Source organism: Diabrotica virgifera, chromosome 9 (assembly GCF_917563875.1).
Source record: "Diabrotica virgifera virgifera chromosome 9, PGI_DIABVI_V3a".
Lineage (NCBI taxonomy): Eukaryota > Metazoa > Arthropoda > Insecta > Coleoptera > Chrysomelidae > Diabrotica > Diabrotica virgifera.
The window spans coordinates 1398382-1417811 of NC_065451.1; the positions used below are offsets into that span (position 1 = coordinate 1398382).

Sequence of the window (19430 nt, forward strand, 5' to 3'; positions counted from 1 at the left end):
CTGCTTTTCTCGAAAGCGTCTGTGTGTTCAACCCGGTCCAGTGGCGAATATTTTTCAGCCAGGATATTTGTCTTCTACCAGGATCCCTTTTTCCTTCGATATTACCCTTCATAATCAGCTGCAACAACTCGTACTTACCATTACTAAGTATGTGCCCCAAATATAGTGTCTTTCTCCTTCTAATGGTGGTCAAAAGTTCTCTGTCTCTTCCCATTCCGTGCAACAGTTCTTCAAAGTTCTTCTGAAAAGCCACATCTCAAAAGCTTCTAGCTTTCTCATTAAGTCAACATTAACAGTCCAAGGTTCGACACCATAAAGAAGAATAGAATAGATATAACATTTTACCATCCGATATCGGATTTGCAGATTGAGTCTTTGGTTACTCAGAAATTTCCTTATTTTCAACAAGGCTGCTCTTGATCGAATTTCTTATTTTGGATTTAGATCTTCCGTAATCCATGTTGTTCTGAAGCTATTTCCTTGTGGCATTTTTATAATCAACTATTTTCAATGGGAAATAAACCACAATTTTACCAAAAAAAAGGTTTTATTAACGTTTATGACTCGGGCGTCGAAACGTTAATAAAATTAGTTTTTTTGGTAAAATGGTGGCTTATTTCCCATTGAAAATAGTTGACCCCGTAATCCACACTCCTAATTATTTCATGTTGTCCACTTTTTGGATATCTTCATTATTTATCTGGATCCCTGTTATGACTTTACCCCTCTTGCTGATCACCATGGTTTTTGTTTTCTTTATGTTTATTGTTAAACCAAACTGTTCCCCAGTATCATAAATTGGGTTTAGTAGCGTCTGCAGGTCTTTCTCACTTTCAGTGATAATGACTGTATCGTCGGCATAACAAATGTTATATTTATATTTTCACCATTTATCTTGGTCCCTTCTGTAATACCTACAGTTTTTAAGTGCTTGTGTAAATAACTCTTCGAAGAATTATTATATAAATGTATATAAAAATAAAAAAACTCTTTTCTCTTTAATTTCAAAACGATTCCGCTTTATACATAAATAATAAATTAACTGAATAATCGTATGAAGTGGTATGAAGGATGGACATTATCGACTTGGTGACGACAATTCTACAAAACGAGCGATTTATTTAGTTCACGGAAAGAACCATCAAAATTTCTAGGGAAAAGTTTGCATGTTTGCTCTAGTTTAGGGGTTGTTTTGAATATTGATCATCAGGCGTGACCGAAACGCTTAACGCAGTTTATTTATGTATCGCAAGTTGCTAACTTTAAAACAATGTTTGATAAATATAGGAGACAGCTTAAAACGAACAATACAGGGCTTATTTGAAAAGTACTCAGAATTTCTTCTTTAATCGTAACTATACAGAGTTCCAAATGTAGGTCTTTGTTGAGGATATACCAAGGAGAGTTCATGGTGTTATTCAGTATGGATCCAATTTTTCGTCATCTTTCGCAGGTCATCTTGCCATCGTATAGCTAATCTTCCGATGTTTCGTTTATCTGTTCTTGATCTCCATTCAGTTAACTTGCGTGCCCATCTTCCACCCTTCATCCTTACCACGTGACCAGCCCATCTCCATTTCAATCTGTAAGCTATCTCCACAATATGACTCCTGTCATTGAAAGCTCCATCCTTGTTTGTGTTATTCTTAGTTTTGAAGCAATGTTTTTTGTTAGGGATAGTGTTTCCGCACCATAAGTCATTACTGGAAGAACGCATTGATAGAAATAGTCTTTAAATACGTTTTTGAGAGTGCCCATATGCTGCCCATCCATGTGCTATTGTTCTTGATACATCACCTGTTTGGTTGTCATTTAAGGCAGGTATATGTATTTATCAACAAGGTCTACTTCGTCTTTCTGAATTTTTAATATGTTACTGGGCACAAGGTTGGGCATGTATTTTTTTGGGATATTTATTTTTAAAACGATGTCCCTGCAGGCTCTTTCTAGTTTTTCTAATATCTTCTAACGTCTTTTATCAAAACTATGTCATGTCATCAGCATAACTCAGGTGGTGAAGTTTATTCTCGTCGACACTTATCCCTTTATGGTCCCAATGAACTGTTTTAAAGTACGTTCTAGGGCAATTTTAAAGTTTCGGTGGTAGTGTCTGACACCTCTTTGAATAAATTCAAAAATATTGACGATAAATGATTTATTTTCTTCGTTTCAGGTGTGGTATTGTTCAAAAAGCATCGTAGATCCCCATCACACTTTAATCTTAAATACGGCAGAGAAAACTCTCCTCCGGATTCTCCAGTGAAGGAAGTGGTACATATTACTTCGGAAATTGAAAGCAAAGACGGCTTGGAGGTAAGAAAGTTCTTTATTTTTTTATTTTTACAACACTGGATTTTTTGATACGATATTTAAATTAATTGAGCTAATTTTACTATAAAAAATTGCAAATCTACGTTTTTCGTATATTTACAGTAGTTTGAGGTTTTAGTACGATATATCCTTTTTCTTTTATATACATAGGCAGTACTGCCTGTTTTTCTTCAACTTTGTGACTTTAATTCTGTCCTTAAATTACCATTCCATCTTTTTCTTGAGCATCCTATTTCTGCCTAACGGTGACTTGTCCCTGGCTATTCTTACTCTCCTTGATTCAGAATCCTGCTTGTGTGTTGATTCCACTTTTCTGTTCGTTACCCAGGTATTTATATTATCTACCCTACATATGCGCCTGATTTCCTCACTTCTTACCCTGTCATGTAGTCTTTTTCCAGCAATCCTTCTTAAGATCTTCATTTCGTTGATCTCCAGATGTCTTCGTGTTTTGCTTGTATCTGGTCTTGTTTCGGCCGTGTAAGTCATAACTGGCCTAATAACTGACTTATATTATATTCGGTCCTTTGTTTCCACTCTTAGGTGTTTGTTTTTCCAAATTGTATCGTTTAGGCATCCGGTCGTTCTACTGGCTTTAATTATTTGGTCTCTTACCTCTTCTTCAATATTGTTGTCGGCTGATAGATTAATTCCCAGGGATTTGAAAATCATTACTTGTTGTATAATTATTTGATTGTCTAACTCCAATTTGCATCTTATTGGTTCTTTGGCAATTACTAAACTTGTTTGAGCTGATATTTTGATAGTACGATATATTACGACATTAATGTTATAAACATGTTTTGTAAACGAGACCAAAGCATTTGCCGTAGATCAAAGCATTGGTCACAATAGCCAAAGAACCAATAAGATGCTAATTGGAGTTAGACAATCAAATTATACAACAAGTAATGACTTTCAAATACCTGTGAATGAATGTATCAGCCGACAACAATATCGAAGAAGAGAAGAGACCAAATAATTAAAGCCAGTAGAACGGCCGCATGACTAAACGACAAAATGTGGAAAAACGAACACCTAAAGGTGGAAACAAAGTGGAATATTATGTTATGACTTACACGGCCGAAACAAGACCAAACACAAGCAAAACATAAAGACATCTGGAGACCAACGAAATGAAAATCTTAAGAAAGATTGCTGGAAAAGGACTGCAGGACAGGATAAGGAAATATGCATATGTAGGGTAGACAATATAAATACCTGGGTAAAAAACAGAAAAGAAGAGTGGAATTAACATATCCTCTAATACCTCTAATATCCTCTAATTTAGGAGCAGAATAAAAGGCATCGTTAAAGGAAAATAGACAGTATTGCCTATATAAAAGAAGAAGAAGAAGAAGACGAGCATTTTTCTTGTTTGCGCCTCTTTTTATGATGTCACGTTTTTATCGAAAACTGAAATATAGTTCTATTCTGATTGTGAGTATACTGAAACCTTATAATTTTCAATCTGTCAGATGCTTGCTTTTGCAATTAACTCTGTACATTGAAAAACATTTCCATAAATCGTGAAGAACGATAATATCATTAATAAACAAATTAAATTATACGTACAAATTCCAGGAAACCAACTGAGAGAATCGTCTATCTATTTAGAATCGTCACATTTTTTTGTATCGATTTAAAAAATATGTAAATTAGCTTCATGGAATGGTATTCTCAATGTCAAGTCGAATAATGCAAGTGATTTAATAACTAAATAATTCAGTACTTTGATATTATGGAGCTGTACTTCTTTGTTCTCTTATTTTTCGCATAATCACATACGTAGTACGTCATGTTTTTATTTATGTATTCCTCTCTCTTTCTCTTCCTCAAGCTGGTGTTGTAGATCATCGCAGTTTGTAGATATCTTCTTCTTACGTTGCCGTGCTCTTAAGGACGTTGGCCATTACATTTGCCCATTTAACCTTATTTGTAGTCACCCTGAATAGTTCTATGGAGGTCATATTCGTCCAATGTCGTAGGTTTTTAAGCCAAGAGTTGCGTCTTTTCCTGGTCCTCTTTTGCTATTGATTTTTCCTTCGATTATATGTGGAGCAGTTCATACTTTTGATTTTTTACGATGTGACCAAAATATTGTGTTTTCCGTTCTTTTATCATCATAAGCATAAGCTCTCTTTCCTTGTTTATCCTACGCAGGACTTCCGCATTTGTCGTGTGGCTCATGTACGATATTCTGAGCATTTTCGGTAGCACCAGAGTTCTAATGCTTGGATTCTTTTTTGTGTTGCTTCTGTCATTGTACAGAAAATAAGGAACAAAATATCCTGTTGGTGACACAACCTTCTCCAGGCCGAAACCAATTTTTTTGAATAATATGGACATTTATAATAATAACTTATATGTTTCCTGCAACCGATTTTGATGATATACATAGCTATAAACAAATGAAGATCAAAAAACGGTAAATTTTCGCTTTTTTCGTCTATTACTAAAAAGTGAAGCATTCTAAACAAATTTGAGAATAAGAAACTCATAAATCGTATAAAAAACTTCAATATGGCGTTCGCTGAATGTGTCTATCCTTATTTATTGCTTAGAAAATTGCAAAATAAGTCATACATTTTGAGATTTTATAAATGTTCATACCTTATTTAAAAATTAAGCTAAAACCTTCTTATTACACGAAATGCTGAGACTTCTTGTGCTTAAATTATATTTTAAATTTCAAATCAATTGGTCAAATAGTTTAAAAGTTATTTAATTTGTTTATCCCAAATTCATTTTTTTTTGCAACACTATAAGTCAGAAAATTATGAGGTTACAGTAATACTTAAGTAGGGTTCATGAAAGAAGTTCTTCATGTACCATGTCCTTTCAGGACGCCTTTAAAACATTTTCATATTTACAGCGTTTTCACTCACATATATATTGGTGGCTCATGCATGTTCTTTAACCTATAAAAAGCACTGATGATGGACTTGTTATTCCGAAAACATTCGGTGATGTAGCCCTTTAAGGGATTTTAATAAAATAAACCTTTTATAAAGGATTTTAGTAATTTTTTTGCTTTATGGTAAACAGTCATCTACAGGGATTTAATTTCATTGTGGATTACTACATTACTACATAATTTACTGTTACTTTTAATGCAATTTTAGTGACGTTTACGTAATCCATGTCTTAGGTCGACCCAGTGATTCACAAAGAATTCCTCTTATGGCGACAGAAACCAGTTCTGGAGAAACGTGACCCGTTCATTCAGCGAATTTACGAGGAAGACATCGGTTTATGTTTAAACTTCAACAATAAAGAACTATCTCATCGTGTCGTGCATGCTGTAGAATCTGGTACCATTCTCATCGAGGCCGTGGGCGACAAAACCAAAGCCATGTTTCCGAAGTAAGTATTTTGTTTGACATTCCCAAGAAATTGCATCGATATTTTAAGTTTAGCGGTGCATGTATCATCTTTGGATTACTCATATGAGAAAACTAGATATTGATGACGTGATTTCTTAGTTCATTTCACTGATATTTATAAAACTTGTTAATTTTTGGTTTTATCGACTTTAGTAAATAATTATCTCTTCTTCGGCTTTTTCCTATTATGAGTTAGAGGTTTTCGTCCTCGACAGCACTCTATTCTGAGGTCTCTATCTATCATAGCATTTTCTATGTAAGTTTTTCATCTCATAGCAGGTCTTCCTCTCCATCTTGTTCCCGGAGGGTCCCAGTCCAATATTCTTTTCGGCCATCTGTGCTCTGGCATCTTTTTACATGCCCGTATCACTGCAGGGCTCTCTTTTCCATTTTTTTTATTGGACGTTCTACTTCAATTCTGTTACATATTTGCTCTGTTCTTGATATTTTCACTGTAAATAGGGAATAGCTCAAGAAACAAAATCTACCCTATATTCTTATGCCCTATGCCGATGTGCGCTTTTATATTGGGGGTGGTTCTCACCTCTTTTCCGGGATGGAAAATTTTTTGGCCAAAATAACCACGGAAGTGGCTAGGGAACCTAATTATAAGCAAAAATTGTTTTATATTTTTTTTTAAATACTTTTTGCGTTATTCGTGGTTGAAAATTTGCCATTTTCATTGAAAAATGACACCTTTTCGGACGTTTTTTTGTAAATACCTTAAAAATTATGCATCTAACGAAAAAAACTATAAAAGGTTTTCGTAGCTTATGAAAAATCAAAGAGATCCGTTTCATCATGAATCTTCTAGTTATAATACAAAAAGAGATATGGTAGGTGGAAAAAGATTTTTCTTTTTGGTGCATGCTCAAATCGGTTTATTCAACTTAAGAGTAAACAGTAGCGATCAACAGATAGCAACAAAATATAACTTCGGAAGATAGTATCATAAACTTTGGCAACAGTGGTAATCTTTGACATTATCTAAGATTAATATTTTAACAATACCATAGTCGCGCTAAATGGAAGTAATACAAAACGATTTTATTATTAATAAATAGATATTTATAAAAATAAACCAAAATGGGTGAAAATTTTATTATTTTATTAAAATAGGTATTTAGAAAGGTATTTGCATGAAATATCTAATAATAAAACAATAATAAATAATCATTTTTTGTTGTGAAGCGAAACAAATTTCGATTTTCGCATAATTTTGGCACAATTTTTAATGGACTTTTTCTTGGAAGGTTTCACTTTATTTTTCGTTTGATTTACTTTTTCCATTTTGTTAAACTATTGATAATATTTTTAGAATAAAAAATCCTCCTAAAACTTTGTATACTCGCATTAGAATTCGAAATATTTTTGCGTAAAATATACTTACCTACCTACATATAACTAAATCTCACAATTAACAACAATCTATTCTTTCAAAGAGGCCAACAACTTATACAACAACAAATATATAATAAATTAACTATCAATAAACCCTACTTTCCTATGAAACAACAAAAACAAATTCTTAAATTAACGCACTACTGCACTGAACAGATATCGATAAAGATGACAGAACAGATTAGAGAAAATTTGAAGCAGGTTTGTCAAAATGTTCGATTTCTTGTTAGAAATAAAAAAATTTAGTAGTTCCAAGATTACACAAAATCTAGGCATTGGATAAAAAAAGTTTATTTGAAGAAAGTTTTTTTTTCTTCTTAATGGCGGTACAGGCTCCTTTTTTCAATATTTTATTTAGTTATAGAGTAATTTCCACGTACTAACATATTTCTGAAATTGGGCTCTGTACCGCCATTTTTTATTATATTACGAATATGTGTGCCAAATATCTCGACAAAATATTCAAAATTAGAGCCGCAATCTTGGAACGCGTTTGTTGCTACCTGTTGATCGCTACTGTAGCCTCTTAAAATAACAGAGAAATTGTCGATTTTAGGGATATAATGCTACAAATGAGAAGCATATTTTAACCCCTCATCCACCAGAATTGAAATGCATTGTTTTCCTTCTACAATACCTTTTATTGAAGTTTTATTTCTATGTTAAAAAAGTTGGACGAGTTTAAAATAAATGGTTTTTGAAAAAAAAAAGACCAAATTATAGAGCGCATTTTCAAATTTTCTTAAAAATCTTCCTTTTCCTCCATGTTACTCGAAAATGATAAGAGATACGAAAAAAGATACAGCACAAAAATGTAGGGTTTTTTTCAGGTAAAAATTTTGTTTTTTCTTTCATTACTGCATCTCTTTATCATTTTCGAGTTACATGGAAAATAAGGAAATTTAAAAATGCTTTCTATAATTTGATCTTTTTTTTTTTCAAAAACTTTGCATTTTAAACCCGTCCAATTTTTTGAACATAGAAATAACACTATGATGAAAGGTATTGTAGAAGTAAAATGATGTATTTAAATCTGGTGGATGAGGTGTTAAATATACTTCGCATTTTATCTTAAAATAAATTAGTCATCAATTTTTTTGCACCATATCTTTTAAAGGTCTTTTCAAGCACTACAAAATTTTTTTGTAGCATTATACATCTAAAATCGACCAATTCTCTGTTATTTTAAGTTGAACACAACGATTGGAGCATGCACAAAAAAAATCTCTTTTCACCTACGTCCTACCCCTATCTCTTTTTGTATTATAACTAGATTTATGAAAAACGAATCTGTTTGATCATAAGCTACAAAAACGTTTTATATAGTTTTTTTCGTTAGCTGCATAGTTTCTAAGGTATTCGCAAAAAACCGTCCGAAAAGGTGACATTTTTCAATGAAAATGGCAAATTTTCAACCACGAACAACTCAAAATGTATTGAGTTTAAAAAAAAATTATAGAACAGTTTTTGCTTAGAATTAGGTTCTCTAGCCACTTTCGTGGTTATTTTGACCAAAAAATTTTCCGCCCCGAGAAGGGGTAAGAACCACCTCCAAGATAGAAGCGTACATCGGTATAGGGTAGATTTTGAATTAGGAAATAAGTAGAGGCTATTCCCAAAATTTTATTAAAATCCATGCAGTAGGATAAAATTCGGAGGTAATATCCTATTCTTACTCTCATTGACTGGCAAGATTTTGTCGTCGTTTCACCCCGTTTTGCGTTTCTGTATATGTATGTAGTTCTAATAAATGAAAAAGAAAAGTTTCTGTGCTTTCAATAAATTCTCACCACCAACACAACAATTCATCGTAATTTTCTCAAGGCAGTAATCGTTATTTTATTTTTATTGATATAACTCGTACAAACACAAACTAAACGAATTACCATTTCTATATTTTCAGAAAATGTGCCTTGCTGGAAGTCCCAAGGTTATGTTTTTATCGAATGAGTATTGGAGAAACCGACGACTGGTACAACATATCGCAAATTTGTCGGAATAGGGTAAGGCACACTTAATCTCTTGATATTAATTTATATTTAACAACAAAGGTTATCAACTCTGTTTTTTTTTTCTGTTAATATAGATAATTGCAGTCTGTGATTTTTTAAACTACCTCAAGTACATCGAAGGAGGCTTGGTCAAAAGTTCCGGTAAGTTTTAAACAGTTATAATATTTTATTTATTTGTTTAATAGTTTTGTTTCTTCTTCTTCTTTTTGTATAGACATGACTCTGTCTGTTTTTTCAATGTGTCTCTAGTAAGTGTCGTTCCATCGTTTTCGTGGTCTTCCCCTGATCGTCTTCGTATTGGGGAACCGTCTCTCGCTGTCCTGACTACCCTATTTGTTGTCATTCGGCTTATGTGGTCATTCCATTCTACTCTTCTGTTTTTTACCCAGGTATTAATGTTCTCCGCCTTGCATCTCCGTCGTATATCTGTATTTCTACAGTCCCTGGCCATATTATTATGACCACCTATGAATTTTTATAAAAATCAACTATTCCCCTAAATACATTTTGTTTAAAAATTATATCCTCGGAGAGGCCTCCAACAAGAGTCGAAAATCGACGATTCAGAGTGCTGTAATGCGCTCCGTATTCCAAGTGAAAAATAAGATTGTTTTGCCTTCGCATTGCAACTGAATAAAAATGGTACACATTTTTATTTTTATTTTTTTAATTATTTTTAAATTTAATATTGTTACGTAATGTTAATGTTGTACATTAACTATAATATATTTAATAATTATCAGCAATAGAATATTTGAAAATATTACATATTTATATATTTTAGAATATTTTGTTGAATTGCTCACCTTAATCACATAAAACATATTTGAGACCTTTTAAAACCAGAAATTTCCAATGAAAAGGTCACAAAACAAAATTGTTTTGATTGAAGAATTAATATATCATTGAAAACACAATGACAAATTGAAGCAAAGTGAATTTAACTGCATTCGAAATATGTCAGACCGGTACTAACAATAATCAAAGTTAAAGGGGGCTCAACAAAATATTAAAAAATATATAAATATGGGCTATTTTTACATGTTTTATTGTTATATATAATATATTTAATATTAAACAGCAATAAAACATTTAAAAATATTACATATTTATAGTTTTTTCATATTTTGTTGAGCCCCCTTTAACTATGCTATGATTACCGCTAGTACCCGTCTTGGCATACTTTGAATGCAGTTAAATTCACTTTGCTTCAATTTGTCATTGTGGTTCCAATGATTATTAGTTCTTTAGTCAAAACAAATTTGTTGGTGACCTTTTCACTGGAAATTTCTCATTTTAAAAGCTCCCAAAAATTTTCTATAGGATTAAGGTCAATAATTCAACAAAATATTAAAAAATATATAAATATGTAACATTTTCAAATATTTTACTGCTATTTATTATTAAATATATTATAGTTAATGTATATTATTAACGTTACATAACAAAATTAAATTTAAAAATCATTTTTAAACAAAATGTACTTGTGAAATAGTTTATTTTTATAAAAATTCATAGGTGGTCATAATAATATGGCCAGGGACTGTAGCTCTATCCCATAGTGTCTTACCATCGATTTTTCGAAGGGTTTTTATCTTTTCTGTTGCTAGCAGTCTTTTTGTCTTGTCTGTGTCAGGTCGTGTTTTTGCCGAGTATATCATTATTGGTCTGATGGCTGTTTTGTAAATTCTATCGTTCATTTTTTTTTCTATTTCTCCATATTGATTTATTCAGGCAACCTGCGGCTCTGTTTGCTCTATTCACTTGATCTTCCACTGCTATTTTGAGATTTACGTAGCTAAAGTATAATTCAATAAGCGATGCAGGGCGGTGTAAACATTACCACGTGTAGGCCTCAACAGGGCCGCGTTTAGGATTATCTTTTTGTTTAGTCAGAATATATATAATCTTTAAAATACGAAATTTATATTTTAATTTTGCAAAAGTGCTCGACAAAGAACCTGATTGTTTTAGTTGATATCCGATAATAGGAACCATTTATACAGGCGAAAAACCCAAGAATTTATTTTTTTGCCAACAATTTTATGTACATACTAATATGTAACGTAAGTTACTTACTTTTACGTAACGAATCCAAATCTGCAAGAAAAACTGGGGGTTTCCATTTGAGATTTTAAAGTTACCCCCCACCCCACCTCCAGCGGGTGTAGTGGGGGTTGGTGTTTGGTGTCACTGGATAGATTTTTGAAAATTATTGAATACGTATTTTTCAGTTTTTCAATCCGATGTTTATTTCGCAAAATATTCGACCGTTCCGCTACTTTTGGGACACCCTATATATTATATTCATATATAATTAATTATTAATATGTCGTGACTCGTGACTGTTAACTTATCTAAATTTGAAAATTTTGGGGAATGCATATTACTATAAATATGTCATCAGAAGTAAACGTAAAGTCAAGCAATGAGGCATGCAAGTCATAGGTTTAAGGCCTTGTTTAGGTAGGGCGGTTTGCCAACGTAAATGTCGCGATTAACCTGTTTAAACGCTGGTATATTATGTACGATGATGAGCGGTTGCATTTGTTTCTATGTTAACTTGAACCGCGGCGGTTGGGTTTTTCAGGTAAACCGCGACGTCGACGTTGGCAAACCGCCTGCATATAAACAAGCCCTAAGGTTCAGCGAATTGATGATTCGTTTTGTATTCCTTGATCACCGTAAACACACTTCTATCACAAACTTCAACTTTATTGGCCACTTTTTTCACAAATATCTTCAACCACTATCCCGGGATTTTCTTGTCTTTCACATTTAAAAACATTTAAAATTATTTCTTTAACTTCAACGCTAAGAGGGCTTCTTTTACTGCGTTTTCGAGGAGGACTCCATGTATTTTCAACCAATTCATCAGCAGAATTAGTGGATGACATTTTTGGTTTCAATATCTGTGATGAAATAATACGTGGTTACTGTTACAGTAATCACAATCACGTATAGATAGGGTCGTTATACAAATAAAAATATATACTTAAATAGTTTTAAATCGCACAACAAATAATTGCTAATTTAACATTAACAGCATAAATATAATTTATTGTACTTTAACCATCAAGACCACTAAAAATTTACTAACAAATTGATTCAAATTACAAAATTTTAATACCGAAATAATACCTACTAATCTTGTCCGAACCTGTATGAGCTGCCGACGACGTCGGCAGTAACGAAATAAAGATGGACATTTTGGTTAGTTTTTATATATTTTTGAAGAACTGTTACTTGCATGTATGCATAAAATATTCATTAATTTTATAAATCGGATCATTTTTTCACTTACTATGTGTTCAGTGATAACAATAATTTATTTACTATGCAATAAACACTAATAGTTGGGAAAAGAAAAAAATTAATAAAGTGTCATAATTATACTGTTACTTGTCGGAACGAGTAGATTCATTTGGAACATCTTTAACAATTATCTGCTAAATTTATCGTTGTTTATATGCCCTGCATCGCTTATTGAATTATACTTTAGATAGTGTGATGCCTAGATATTTAAATTCCATCACTTGTTCTATTATCTGACCCTCTAGCTCCAATTTACATCTTATTGGATTTGGTGTTATAACCATGCATTTTGTCTTTTTGGGGGAAATTAACGTGCTAAATTTTCTGGCGGTTATGTTAAATTGGTGCAGCATACGTTGTAAATCATTTTCACTTTGAGAGATTAGTATTGCATCGTCCGCATAGCAGATTATTTTAAGTTGTTTTTCTCCCATTTGGTATCCTTTTTTAGTTCTTACTTTTTTTATTATTTCATCCATGATCAGGTTGAACAATATACTGCCCTACTAAGAAAGAACCCCGTATCTCCAAAATTTCAAAATTTGAGATATTTGCACCATATGAATAATTATGATTTATATAACATATTCACATAGAGGAAACCCCGTATTTTACATTTCTAAATATTTTATGAAAGGAAACAGTTTCCCCGTAAACGCCAAAAATGACTATTCGCGTTTTTCTCAAAACTAGCTATAGTGGAGATACGAGGTTCTTTCTTAGTAGGGCAGTATAGGAGTCAGGGAATCCCCCCTGCTTAACCCATTGCCAGCTTTAATTGGGTCAGTTTGTCAGTTAGTTCATCTTCTGCTTTTACTTGTATTGTGTTGTTCTGGTAGATTATAGGTTATTTGTTTGTAGACAGTTATTTTTACACATAATGGTCTGTTATTATTGTTCAAAATGATGTTAATATAATTTTTATGTATTGGCAGCGTACCACAAAGTTTCATGCTTTTCCTGATTCTTCTTCTTCTTTTTACATCATAACCCTTGATGGATTTTTATCTGACCGACTATATCGTTCCATTCGGACCTCCCTTGTGTCATTCTCCTTCATTGTCTTACATTCCTAGTTTTCATGTCTTCCACGTCATCCAACCATCTCTTCTGGGTCTTCCTATCGGCTTCCATTGTAATATTTTCTTTGTTGATTTTGTATCTTCTTGTCACTGGATATGTCTCAGCCACAACAGTCTCTGATTTTCTCAAATCTTACAATATCGTGCCCCTCACTTAATTCGTTAATCTCGTCGTTTGTCCTGATTCGCCATGTGGCATCTTCTTCTTGCACTTGGCCATATTCTTTTCTCAGTATCTTTTTCTCGAGTGTCTTGAGTTGCGCTTCGTCTTTTTTGTCATTACTCAACAATAGGTTACTACGGGTCTAATTATTAATGTTCTGTATATAGTCATGTTAGTTCTTTTGTTTCAAACTCAACATTCCATTTTTTAATTCGACTATTTGTCCATTTTGCCTCTGTCTATTGTCTATTGCCCTTTTTTTAAGACGAGGATGTGGTCAATTTGATTGGCTTCGTTGGTTCTCGGTACTTTTCACGTTCCTTTATAGATATATTTTCTCTGGAAGTTAGTACTGACAAGTACATAATTATTTACTGAGTCTCTATACTTTTCTCTCAAAAAAATGTTTTTACTGCAAAAAAACCTAATGATCAGTAAAGTTAATTCGTTGTTCGTTTCTATTCATTATTCATGGTTTTTTTAATCATTCTGTTCGTTAGCGTCCGATAAATTGTTCTATCTGTCAAGAAAATGACGCATATTGGCCTACTCATCTCACTTAGTCAACCCAGTAAATCTAATTTAGTTGGAGAATATACATACATATATACCTAACAACATCTCGGTATTCATCCGATTAAGCTCGTTATCTCTAACGGCATCCTCAAACCAAATTACCTTAATGACATGAACCCTAATTGGTTCATTTATCCAATTGACACACGTAATAATAATACCCGCTGCATTTTAGTCCATTTACTCACGGTTTTTGCTCCGAATCTTACAGAACCGCTTGGTAATTTGGTAAACACATATTATGTCAAAGAAAAAAGAGAGATTGTGCCGATGTGTGATTTTGCCCTGTGGGTGAGTACCACCCGTTCTCGTGGGTAAAAAAATACGTTCAAAATAAGTCTGGAAGTGAGTAAACTGACTAATTATAAGCAACTTTTGTTTTATGGAATTTTTTCACTAAGTCAATACTTTTCAAGTTATTTGCGATTGAATATGTTCATTTTTCAACAAAAAAAACACACATTTTTAGACGGTTTTTGGCAAATAACTCAAAAAGTAAGGATTTTGTCTAAAAAATATTCTTAGCAAAAGTATAGCTTGTAAAATAGTGAAAAAAGAAATGAATTAGATCTGTAGACCCAGTAGAAGCAGTGTTATAGCTCATGAAAAACTTTAAAAAAGTTGTGGTGAGTTTTCCCCGAAAAGTGCTTCATTTTTTTTGTTATTTCACGGTGAAATACATATTCGATTTGGAATTTGACGAATAAGAACCTGCTTTTCATGAGCTATAACTTTGCTTCTACTGGGACTACAGACTTATTTCATTTTTTTTTCACTTTTTTACAAGCTATATTTTTGCTAAGAATGTTTTTTCGATAAAACCCTTACTTTTTGAGTTATTTGCAAAAACCCGTCTAAAAACGTGTTTCTTTTTTGTAGAAAAATTAACATATGTACTTGCAAATAACTGTAAAAGTATTAACTTAGTGAAAAAGCTCTATAGAACAAAAGTTACTTAGAATTTGATGTTATCGGCATAACATCACTTTTTTCTTTGATATGTTAGCTATGTGTATGCCAAATTTGATGCCCGTCCAAGCGGTTCTTTAAAATTCGGAGCAAAATCCGTGAATAGGGTGTTCCGAAAAAAACCAAAGTTTAAAAATGTTGATCTCTCCGGCTGTTTTCTGGTGATGGGCAGCCTATAAACTCTCATTTTAAATTTTAGCCCAAAATTTTAACCCTAACGCTTGTCCCAAGCCCCCCAAAAATATTTATTTTGGGATTGAGAGTAAAAATTCATAATACTGCGCGCATGCGCACACAGACAGTATGGCGTTTAGTTGCTATCTTTCAAGTTATGTATAAATATATCAGTGCAAGAAAAGGTGTGAAAAGAATATATTAGTGTTTTTAGTAAATATATTTATTATAATTTTTGTGTCTTTGGATTTGTCTTCCTCAGGAGTAAGATGAGTATTATTAAAACATTTTATTGTATATTTATGATACTTCAACCTTGGCTGTTTGTTACCGTGAATTGTCATTAGGTACGTCCGAACCGATACAGACACAGTCCTCGTAGCGTATTTGGTATATAGCAATCGGCCAGAGATCGATAGGTCTTGAGTTCGAATCCGGAGCAAACCTATACTTTTTTTTTATTTTTTTTTTTTTTGAAAGCGGTAATCACAAAATTAGTTTGGTGTTTAAAAAATATTAAAACAAACGGTTTAAAGTATATTTATTTTTAAGAAATTATATAATAGAAGTATAACTTCTTACGTGCGTACAAAGTACACACACATTCTTTTTTTTAACAGATTTTTTAAAACAAAGTTTTTTAAAACTATGACTTTTTGTAAGCTTGCGGATTAAAATATAGTAAATATTACCTATTTTTCACGTTTATTGGTCTTTCTCAAGATATCTTGAGAAAATTATTTTCGTTATACTTTGATTAATATTTAAACAAAGTTTTACTCATGTAGTTACTATTTTCATTTTAAATCAATTTGTAACAACTTTGCGAATTCCTTTATATTCAGGTGGTTAAGTTAAGTACATAGTTAGAAAAATGTGTTATTTTTTTTAACGAGATTAATAATTTTATGTTAGGTACTCAAGATATCTTGAGAAAGACCAATAAACGTGAAAATGGGTAATATTTATTATATTTTAATCCCCATAGTAAACTTGTAATCATGACCTATTATTTTTTTCTGAATGTATATGTAAAATAAATTTTAAAACTGAATTTACTTGTTTGTTGTCATAAAAAAAGTTATAGATTAAAAATAATTAAAAATCTTTGAAAAACCTAATAAAAAATTTTTTGGGGGACTTGGAGCAAGGGTTAGGGTTAACATTTTGGGCTGAAATTTGAAATTGAGGGTTTCTAGGCTACCCATCACCAGAAAACAACCGGTAAGATCAATAAAAGGGAAGAGAAAAATAATTAAAAGTCTTTGAAAAACCCAAAAAAATTTTTGGGGGGCTTGGTACAAGGGTTAGGGTTAACATTTTGGGCTGAAATTTGAAATTGAGGGTTTATAGGCTACCCATCACCAGAAAACAACCGGAAAGATCAACATTTTTAAACTTTGGCTTTTTCTGAACACCCTAACCGTGAGTAAATGGACTATACTATAATACTCACTGCATTTTTTCCTCTCTCTGTTTCAGCTCACGACGTCTACTGGGAAATCGTAAGGTTACGTAAAAATATGTGCCTCGCAAGACTGGGATTGGTTCTCTCATCGTGAAACACTTAGGAATACTCACAAAACGTGCCAAAATGATTTTTTATGTATAAACTGTTATGGATCTGTTGATGTTAAACCAAAGATTATGTTTTTAGTTCATACAAAGCGGTTGTTATCTACATAAAGTGCAGAATAAGATAAAAACGAGGGGAAATGTTCAAAGAATGTCACGAACTGGCCCAAAAATTATATAAATACACGAAACAGCAATTTTCAATAAAAAAAATAAGGACAATCAATCTAAAATTAACAAATTGTTCTAAGTAAACTCAAAAGTAGCAGTTTTTTTACCAAAACAGTTTGAGCTGGTCTTCGACTGTATTTTATAAAAATATCTCTACTTTATCCAGGAAAACTCTTTCGACTATTGAAATATATCAAGTTGTTTTGAAATTCTGCATTAGAGTAACAACCATTTTGCTAGACAATTTTATTATATATATTTTCTCAAGTTAAAATTGTATATTTGTAGTTTAAAAAATACTTTGTGTGCTATAATAAAAGATACATTTTTGTGTTTGATTCTTTTTTTAAACTCTTGTCCTTATTAAATGTGCTAGCTATATTAAGAAAAGACTATGTGCAGATTTTATAGTCGAAATTTAATTACAAGAAGAGGAAAATGAAAAGAATTGTCTTGAAATTCCTCTTTGTCTTGAGCAATCTTCATCCAATTCTCCACGCCCTGCTATAATACTATCTCACCCCCTAATCGAGGTCGTCCATCCCAGGCAACCAAACGACGTTTTTATAACGTAGATAACACGTCATAAAAATGACCAATTAACGTGTTTTTATGACGTAGTACTGACGTTGAAAATCACGTGTATTTGTCTCATCGATTTGACGTCATAATTGTGACGATTTTAAAACGTAATCGTATCTACGTTTTTTTCACGTCGGTAAAATCACGTCTTTAATACTTTCAAAAAGTGACCTCTTTCAGATGTTTCAAAATAGTATAAAAAATAGGTACATAACATGAAACCTATAGGCCTACGTCCCATGTGTCGAAGATATAAGTACTACCACTTGTTTAAGATCGCTTGTGCGCTAGGCTAGAAGCATCATTGATTCTGCATGATTGTACCAGCCCTCACATTTTAGAATTTTCACTAGTTATATATACCTACTTACTGTGTCAAAACTGAAACAACATATATATGAAACTAATAAATACTTTATTAACAAGTTATCCAGCATACTAATATCTTAATTTAACGCTGTCTTAATAGCTTCATTTAACGCTTAATTAAAATCAAATAAACATAACCTCAAATAGTTGTCAAGAAGAATTACTGCATTAAACTAACTCACTGAGCAAAACACATAAAAATCGCTTAATTTACACGTTTCGTCAACTAAATATCTAAATGAAAAGTCTTATTTTATCACACAAGGCACAAACCACGTAAACAATAAATGAGAAATTTATCATGAACATTTAGCGTTATCTATACCTAAACGAAATTGTTTGGAGTCAATACAAACAAGCAAGCTCCTCCCAATTTTGTGACGTCAGACTTAGGCTGTCTGAAATTAAAACGTTTTTTAAACGTAATTTTAACGTCATTAATCTTACGTATTTAAAATCACCTACAAAAGACGTCTATATGACGTAGTGTTCAAACACGTGTTATATTCAACCAAAAACTGACGTTTCCTCAACGTTATATGACGTCACTTGGTTGCCTGGGATGTGGTCCTATTCCTATGCCAATATCTTTGAGGTCTCCTGCCCATTGAAGCCTTCAGGACGTTATTTCTTTTATTATGCTAGCGTCTTGCTTGATATAGTTCTTCGAGCTCTTTGTTATTTCTTGTCCATATTGTCCTGCTGCTCTATCAAGCACGGGTCCAAAAATATTCCTTAGGATTTTTCTTTTCCAAACACGTAGTCGCTCTTCGTTTGCGTTTGTTATCGTCCATGTTTTATTACCATACATCTCTACCTATCGTATGATTGTTTTATATAGTTGTATCTTTGTATGCCTTGTTAGTTGTTTCGATTTAATAAGGTTTTGGAAGGCATGAAGACATCTGTTGCCGGCTTGTATCCTATTTTTTAATTCTTGCGATCCGTTATTGTCTTCAGTTATTGTTGTTCCAAGATACTTAAATTCTTTAACACGCTCAAAGTTAAAGTCATCGATGGTGCTGACTTTAACTTTGGATCTGTCCAATTCTGTCTCTGTGACGGTTATTGCGGCTTATATACCTACTGATATTTAGTTTTGTTTTCATTGATTAGGAGCCCCACTTCTCTGCTTCCTTCTCTAACCTGACGAAAGTCTCCTTCATTCTTAATCTGGTGTTTCCTATTAGATCGATATCATCTGCAAATGTCTGTAACGGGTAGCTCTTTCAAGACGACAGACTCGGTAAAACACAGGTTAAAAAATAAAGTAAATATATCCAAGATAATTATATACAGTTTAAAATGAATAAAATAACATATG

At 32.4% G+C, this 19430-nt stretch overlaps 1 protein-coding gene across 2 annotated transcripts in view; it reads left to right on the top strand.

Moving 5' to 3' along the window:
• LOC114324912 (alkylated DNA repair protein alkB homolog 8) overlaps nt 1-17488 on the top strand; it is a 102257-nt gene extending 84769 nt beyond the window's left edge. For both annotated transcript variants that reach the window (XM_028272831.2, XM_028272830.2), the window contains exons 5-9: nt 2174-2313; nt 5483-5697; nt 9022-9121; nt 9205-9271; nt 16892-17488. In XM_028272831.2, the coding sequence (XP_028128632.1) occupies nt 2174-2313; nt 5483-5697; nt 9022-9121; nt 9205-9271; nt 16892-16971 (602 nt within the window). In that variant the 3' untranslated portion in view covers nt 16972-17488. The remainder of the gene's footprint in view (nt 1-2173; nt 2314-5482; nt 5698-9021; nt 9122-9204; nt 9272-16891) is intronic.
• The last annotated feature ends 1942 nt before the right edge of the window (nt 17489-19430 follow it).